This window comes from Urocampus carinirostris, chromosome 6 (genome assembly GCF_059441175.1).
Source record: "Urocampus carinirostris isolate Australia breed hairy pipefish chromosome 6, RoL_Ucar_1.0, whole genome shotgun sequence".
NCBI classification, from domain to species: domain Eukaryota; kingdom Metazoa; phylum Chordata; class Actinopteri; order Syngnathiformes; family Syngnathidae; genus Urocampus; species Urocampus carinirostris.
In genome coordinates this window covers 46526563-46535361 of record NC_142354.1, presented here as the reverse complement: position 1 = coordinate 46535361, position 8799 = coordinate 46526563, and the positions used below count along the sequence as shown (strand labels likewise).

At 40.5% G+C, this 8799-nt stretch overlaps 1 protein-coding gene across 1 annotated transcript; it reads left to right on the top strand.

Moving 5' to 3' along the window:
* Positions 1-105: 105 nt before the first annotated feature.
* LOC148364910 (SMAD family member 4-like) lies at positions 106-8749 on the top strand (the record flags this gene model as incomplete). The annotated part of the gene is made up of 8 exons (XM_088339122.1): positions 106-280; positions 368-622; positions 2749-2856; positions 2937-2987; positions 4261-4444; positions 5154-5322; positions 5953-6091; positions 8385-8749. Coding segments are annotated over 8 exons (1293 nt in total), but the record flags the coding sequence as incomplete, so codon positions are not given.
* Between the last annotated feature and the right edge of the window lie 50 nt (positions 8750-8799).

The following is an 8799-nucleotide window of genomic DNA, read 5'->3' as shown; positions in this document are numbered from 1 at the left end:
ACAATGAAAAGAAGTGATTTTATACCTACCCTGATACTTGAACTCATATCATACCAGTGCAAGTGTTATCTTACGAACCTGTTTGTGTTTTGTCTATCCTTCCAGGTGGCTGGACGCAAAGGTTTCCCACATGTGGTTTATGCCAAGCTGTGGCGCTGGCCTGACCTGCACAAGAATGAGCTCAAGCATGTGAAATATTGCCAGTATGCCTTCGACCTCAAGGCCGACAGCGTGTGCGTGAACCCTTATCACTACGAGCGGGTCGTCTCGCCTGGAATAGGTTAGAGTCTGTTTGTCTTTTTGATTATTATTATTATGTATTCATTTATTAATATTTTGCAAATTTGGTTTAATTCCCCCCCACCAGACATATCGGGACTAAATCTAACAGGCTCCAGGCCTGGTTCGGCGCTTATGGTCAAAGATGAGCACGATTTTGACGGCCCCCAGAGTCTGCCCCCCATGGACGAGGGCCGCTCTATGCAGACCATCCAGCATCCTCCATCAGGTGGCCGGCCAGGACCAGCAGACTTATTTGCGCCCACCAACATGCTCCCACCGGCTGAAGCATCCACTTCTGCCTCTACGTCATCTTTCCCCACTGTCGCCACCGGATCTGCTGGTGAGACTCTTTGGCCTTCAAAAGGCAGCAACTCTTTGGAGTTATCTCGTTTAACTTTGTAATTACTGTTAAGAATGTAGCTATTTTGTACCAGTGACTTAACATCGTAGTTGTTGTGCATTCTGTCAACTCGGCTGTCTTTTTTGTTTTCCTTGTTGTTGTTTTTTGTCTTTTTGTTTGTTTGTTTTGTTTTTTTTAATTTATTTTTTTTCGCTTAGACAATTTCATTTATAAACCCTTGGTGGTTATCCTAATTTTATTTGTTTTGGGGTTTTTTTCACAATTTGAAATTCATTGCATGTTTTTGGGAAGGCTATGAGCTTACATTACTTTTTTACTTCACTCTTGTAATGATTTTTTTTTCATCTATTATTTTCTCATCTCATTAGCTGCACCGCTTATCCTCAGTAGGGTGCTGGAGCCCATCCCAGCAATCATCGGGCAGTGGGCAGGGGACACCCTGAACCTTTTGCCAGCCAATCGCAGGGCACACAGAGACAGACAACTCACTCGCTCATTCACACCTAGGGACAATTTGGACCGGCCAATTAACCTGACATGCATGTCTTTGGAATGTGGGAGGAAACCGGGGAGAATATACAAACTCTGCACAGGAAGTCCGGTAGCTGGATTTGAACCCACACAGAAGAATTGAATTTTTTGTCTTCTAAACATATTTGATATTCATTATTTACTTTATTAATATTTACCAATAATGATATTATTAATCAGCAAAATTAGAACGAAACTGCAATATTTGTTTTGCAAATACATTTTTTGCATGCGGTGATGATGAACCCGAGGAAATCCTAATAATTTTTTATATTTGAAGAAAACATCAGCTTCCCTTTTCTGTTTTGCAAAAACAACAGAAGCAATCATCCTCCTCATTTGTAACCAGGGATCAGAATTTTCCACGGATCCGCGGATTTCCGCTGTTTTTGAACCCCAAAGGTCATTCCCGTAAATCGTCTAAATTCGATGAGAAAATATTTTGGGGGGGTGAGGTATGATACGTGACTGTTTCATCACCCCAAGTTAGCATGTAGACCATTGGTCGATAGGTTCGCTGATAAACAATCAGCGGAGCTTTTGTTCAGAGCATTGGCTTTCTCAAACATGGCGCTCCTTCCGGTCTTTTCAAACGGTGAAATGAGTGTTTGAAAAAGTAAATATAAAAATACTAAGAAAAGAAGACGAGGCTTTTGTCTCCGACATTGATAAAAGAATCAAGAATAAATTTAAGTGGTCATGGCTGGAGAAGACTGTCACAGTAAACGTTAAAATCGGCGCAAAGATCGAGGAAGTTACAGAAACTTTGAGCCAGTTCATCGCAAAGTTTGATGTTCCAGGGAAAGCAAAGTGTCTATACTGTGTCGATCTGATCAATTATGGTACGCGAGGTTGTGTGGCACTGATCGATCATGCTAAAATGAACAAGCACAAAACAAAAATAGCTTGCCGGCGATCAAATTATGCACTCGGATCCGCATTTAAAATCGGCAGTGAAACTAACAGTAACACCACCGGTTCAACATTATTGGCCGTTCCAAATCCTTCCACTTCAAATACTAGCAGCAGTCAACCACTGGTTCCCCTGTGTGACAGAAAATCCCAATCTGAGGTATTTATAAATCTATTTATTTATGAAATGATTTTATCTTTTGTGTTTATACAATATTTAGAACAGGATAAACAAAATTTAAAATTTGTTATAAACATGATTAAAATAAATTATTTTGTATCATCATTATCATATTCAATATTACAAATGCTTTTAATGTCAATATATTATTATTTTTTTAATTTATATATATATATATATATATATATATATATAATACATGGTTTCTGTTTTGTTGGATTTAATTCATTCTAGTGCAATTTTCACATAGCAAATAAGATAAATGCTGTTGGCTTCAGGGGGGCTTAGCCCCCCTGAGCCCCCCACCGGGCTCCGCCCTGGACCTGGCCGGGGCCTACGGCCCCTGGACCCTGGCTATTTCAGCTGAAAATGAAAATCTCCATTCTGATCCCTGTGTAACATGTTTAATTTATTCAAACAAAAGAGATAAATTGTGATTCAAACAAATCATGCTGAGCTTTTCCGTTTTCCCCACTATCAGGTGGCAATACCGTCTGGTCACGGAACAGCAGCTTCCCTCCCAACACGCCACACCATAGCAACGGTCACCTGCAGCACCATCCTCCCATGCCTCAGCCGGCGCACTACTGTGAGTCAGCACACAACGATGACTTTGATTTAGGCTTGTCTGAAATAACTGATCTTTGAACATTTTAATATTGTCCACAGGGTCAGTCCATGACGAGTTTGCCTTTCAACCACCCATATCAAACCATCCCGGTAAGACTGTTTTTTTTTTTTTTATAGCAAGGCTTTGTAAACTATGGGCCCATCAGCCTTTTTCATCTGGCCCAACAAACCAAAATAATCACAATATAATGTTAAAATATGATTAAAAAATAAAACTTACTCCCGTTTTGGTGCCATTCTTGTCTCCAGTGTCCACTCTTGTGGGTCCACCACCTATCAAAATAGTTATAAACCTATATACAGGATTCGTACGGGTACTTGAAATCCTTAAATTTGCTTCAATTTTAACATGTTTTCAAGTATTGAAAGGTGAAATGCTTGTAAATGCTTTAAATTATTGTGATGTTTCTCAACAAGTCTGCTTCAAAATTACGCTGACACTGTTCTATGGGAGGCTTCCCTTGCATTGCGTGGCATTTCTTTCCTCGTAATTAAGGGCAGCTCTCATTTGTTAGTATGGCATTGTCCTATGAAATGTCATTGTCCCCTACGGGTCGCGCTCAAGAGAACAGGTTCATGCTCCATAAAAACAGGGCACTGTGAAATGTGCAGGGATTACAAATAAATTATGGACACTCATGCGCCATGCAAAAATAATTATGGTAGCGATTTCCGTTAGAAAATTGTAATGGGAAGAACTGAATATTACTGTCCTATTTACCCATCACCTACTTGGGGAGAGAATTGTCTCAAAAAGTAATATATTTGCGATTTACTCAAGATCTAATAATAAAATATTTGGATAAATGCACACGCAAGATTAAAAGTCGCATTTGTGAATCACAGATATATTTGTGGCTCTGTAAATTACATGATTAACACCAGATTTTATCTTTAATAGGTACTGGAGACATTAGAAAAGTGGCTTTGAAAGTCCCTATAAAGTGCTTGAATTTGGCCATGAAAAAGGTGTGCGAACCCTGCGTATAATTGTTTTGCTATATATTTGATGTATCTGTAATTTGAGAAAAAAAAATCCTAAATTTTATGCCAAAACACCTAACCCTAACCCTAAATCAGGAGATTTAGTGACCAGAGGTTTCTTTTTGGGGTTGTCTGTGGGGTGAGTCATTTAAGCTTTTTTTTGTCTTTGGTGTAGATAAGGGACAATGTAAGCGGTCTGACCTCTCTTTAAAGGAGTTTGGATGGAATATTTTGGAATGGGAGGAAATAAGATGGTGTAATTTGTAACCATTTCATTTAACTATTGCATTTGAATTACTACATATAAGTGGTGTTTTTGAATACTTCTCTGTATGACAATATAGTTTGTCCTTAGTTGATTGGTTTGAATGTGCTACAGCTCCAGACTACTGGTGCTCAATCGCCTACTTCGAGATGGACTTGCAGGTAGGCGAGACCTTCAAGGTGCCGTCGTCGTGCCCGGTTGTAACTGTAGACGGCTACGTGGACCCATCGGGCGGGGACCGCTTCTGTCTGGGCCAGCTCAGCAATGTCCATCGCACGGAGGCCATCGAGAGAGCCAGGTAGAGCCCACTCGCTTTCTTGACAACTTTACTTTGCTTTTAAAGGTATTCCCAAATGGGGGCGCTAATCTGAACTGATCAATGCAATGCGGCCGCAGCCTCGGCAGAAAAGCGGGAAGCTGGTCGACCAAAAAACATGCAGTGAGCAGCCAGGATATCTAGGGACCAACAACGAAGAGTGGCAACTGCCATAAACGCATAGATTGGCCATGAATAAAACAAGGGGCTCAACAAAACTGACTAACGCCAGGCTAGGCGGCAGAACAACTCACGCTGGGCCGCCAACAAGCACCAAACGGGAGCAAACAAAACAAGAAAGCCCTCGGGACCTCCAACGCTTACAGGGAGCCTTCTGGACAGAATTAAAAAATACAAACGAAAAGGCTTAATTGTCTACCTCCAAGAAGAAATGAGCAGTATGCAATCTTTTCACCACAGTTGGTGTCTGTTTCAGAGGTCGCATCACATGTTGTTTCATTGGGATTTGCCATTTTGAAAGTGTTTTGTTCTTTCAATGACATCACAGCTGTACAGGAAACCAGATGGGAAACTTTGAGACTAAATTTCTGTAGTCCTCGGGCGCATGGAAATTTTTGTAACATATTTGCATAAATGTGGAGTGTAACTTTAAAAATACTATCAATTAGAATCAATTAGTCTTTACAAGTACTGTACAAGAGTCTTTACTAAGCTTTGGCTTGTCCTTCAGGCTTCACATCGGCAAAGGCGTGCAGCTGGAATGCAAAGGCGAGGGTGACGTTTGGGTGCGCTGCCTCAGCGACCACGCCGTCTTCGTGCAGAGTTACTACCTGGACCGCGAAGCCGGACGAGCGCCTGGTGACGCTGTCCACAAGATCTATCCAAGCGCTTACATTAAGGTCAAAAACATTTCAGAATCCAGATTCAATCTTCCTTCTTTCCACCTTTCATACTTTCATCTTTACTTACTCGGGCCTCTTTTCACAATATTGGTTCGGCATCTCCACATCGCTAGGACTGCTTTGTTTTTTCAGTACACAACATGCACCCAACAGTAAATGGGCAGGTTCACTTTACCTTTTGTGTCGGTTCTACAACTCTCTCATCAAATGAATGCAAACACGAGGGTTGTGTAACATTTTTTGGGTGCCAATTTTTAGGTTTGCTTGTTTGGATAATAACAGTATTCAATAATGGGAGGATACTACAATTCAATGTCAGCAAGTACCGTAATAACGAACCGATAAGGCACAACAGTACAGCTACTAAATTTTATCGATAACTCATTTGAGTACTCGTTACTGAGGAATGCAATCACGTTCCTTTGTAAAAGCTTCAGATTTTTCAATTTAGAGTTTTTGCTCCTCGAGGTATTTGTTTGTTACCCTCTAAGGCAGTTGCCTCTTGGTCAAGTCGAAACCGTAGACTAGATTCAAACATCATTTTAAAGAATTGATTGAGAAGTAGACTTGTCTGTGCTAGCGTTAGCTTGTCATTTTGTCTAATTCTGTATGTTTTTTGCGTGTTAGGTGTTCGACCTGCGTCAGTGTCATAGGCAAATGCAGCAACAGGCGGCAACGGCTCAAGCGGCAGCTGCAGCGCAGGCAGCTGCCGTGGCGGGGAACATCCCCGGACCCGGCTCAGTGGGGGGCATCGCTCCTGCTATTAGTAAGTTTGAACCTTTATGAGGAGGTTTTTCTCTTTGCTCTTAGGCCTGCAACTGACGACTATTTTATTCGTCGACCGGTCAAATACTATTGAAACGATTGGTTGAATAATCGAATAATGTTTTTTTTAATTGAATTTTACATGAAGTTGATGTGGCAAATGATGATTAAGACAAGAAAAAATAGGTCCAATGAAAAATACATATATTATTGGATTTACTGCGGATTCGTACAAAAATTATAAATAGAAATGCTCGATCTAAAACCAATTAGGCCCAGTTCTCAGTAAATCCATAATAAACTTCTTAAAATCAAGTAAACATGTTTCATACCTGTAAACCAACATGTTCATTTGCTGCAGTAGAACAGTAAATAAAACCAATATGATGTCCATTTTTGAAGTACAGACGCTGCCTTACCCTACAAACTAGCCTGTGTCCCATATCAATTTAGAACTTAAAATTTGGTCTCGCGCCCTGAGTTATGTTAGGGTGTTGAGGCTCATTTTGACCGTATTTTTGTCCCAAATAATGGGTTCAAAACAAGGTGGGATTTTTTTTTTTTTTTTTTTTTTTGGGGTAAAAATGTCACAAAACACAAACGATAAGGATATACAGACGCTCGGGACTATCGTTCGTAAGTTGAATTTGTTCGTAAGTTGCCTCAGTGCTATATTTTGTATGTTTAAGGTTTTTATAAGTATGATTATGGCTTGGATAACTTGTATTATTTTGTGCTAAAAAAATAAACATTTCAAAAAATGATATGCTCTATAAAGATAAAGTTGAGTTTAACTTTTGGAAGATGCGCTTCAAGAGGTTCTCGTCCATAGTAAAAAGTGGACAAAAAAAAGGGTTCCGACAGTTTTCTCAACCACATCAAGCTTTCTTATTTCACTTTCATTTTTTTTAAAAAACTGCTTGCCTCTTCTTTACACTTTACACCACCCATATTGAATGGATGCAGGAGATTATTAACAATAAAAGCGTCAAAGTTCTTAGCGCGCTGGAGATACAGTACATGTAGTATGTTTGCACACAAACTAGGAATTCACCCCGAATTTCTTCTTCGGGGTGGATGATGGGTAACCTCTGACTGCGCCACGCGACAGAATGAAGCACCACAGTACTATCCTCTACTCTGTAAAAGATGCACACAATACAAAATCTAAATTACAAGGAATGTCCGCATATTTTTTGACATCCCGAAAAAAATGTATTTGCAGTTTATTGTCAGTCAAATGGTCGTTCTTTGGACTGCATGCATCTAATTTCAAATACGTTTGATCGGCTGTCTGGCATAACGCTCGAGACAGAGACTCTATTGCGCATAAGTTACTCTCAGCATAGATTGTACTCTTGAAGAGATGCCTCATTCATGTCTGGTGACCATAGTCGATAATGAAATTTATTGTCTACTACATTAATCCTTTTTTCTATCGAGGTTTACTTATCGCGGTTTTGCTACTTTCTGGAATTTCACTGTACATTGTTTGTCTTCTGATTGCCTAAACGGTCATTCCACCCCATTTCTGCTTCTGGTTGCCTGCGCGGCAAGGCTTTGGACAGACAAAAGCACTGGTGGCTGGGGTAAAAAGGCCGAGGAAAATGTTTTCTATCGCTAATAAAGTTGGGCTTCGTGACCCGCTGAATTTGCTCTTTGACGCTTCCTAATGGCTCCCTGGCGCTTTTTTACAAATCTTTAATAATGGAAGAATATATAATTCCTATAGAGGGTAAAGCCGGACACATTCTTTTCAATTGCCAATGAATATAGATTCCATATAGGCTTTTAATTTTTTGTCACTCAGACATATTTTGTATTAATTTTTTGGTCCAATTCTGCATGGCTTTCGGATTGGTGATTGTAAAGTCCACATAATCGTGACAAAGTATTGTGTGAAGTGGATCGTGTCCTAAATCAATACAGTTGTGCATTAAAGCAGAAGGATTATTTTTAAAATTTGACAGTACAGAAGTTACTTGTTAAATTAAAAGTTTAGACAGTACAGTACTTTTATGAAACCAATATTTGAGGCTCCAATTTTTTAAAAATTTGGTTTCTATGTATCACAGTATTTAATATAAAAAGAAAGGTTCCTACTTCACGGATTTTGACTATCGCTATACCTTTTTTGGAACGTAACCCCGGCGAAAAAACAGGGATCGATTTCTGTCACCAATGTCAACTAATCGTTGCAGCCCTAATCGCTGCACTAAACTGCAAAATAGCAGCAGTGGTGTAAGCCCGCTTTGGTCCCAAATCGCTCCATTGTGGCCTACGTTTGCCTGCAGGTCTGTCGGCAGCGGCCGGCATAGGCGTGGACGACCTCCGTCGTCTTTGCATCCTGCGCATGAGTTTTGTGAAGGGTTGGGGGCCCGACTACCCCCGGCAGAGTATCAAGGAAACGCCCTGCTGGATCGAGATCCACCTGCACCGCGCTCTGCAGCTTTTGGACGAAGTGCTGCACACAATGCCCATCGCCGATCCGCAGCCGCTCGACTGAATCGGATGAACTCTTTTTACTTCTTGGTGTTGTCGTTGTCAGGTGGGTTCTGACGGTGCTGTAGTGTTAACCCAAAATGACACATTTCATCCGAAAGGACAAATTGCGGATTGGTCAGATTGCTGGAGTAGACCAGAGTGCTGTGTTCTTCCACATGATGAACATTTTTGGCTTTTTTTTTTTTTTTCTTCTTATAGAAATTC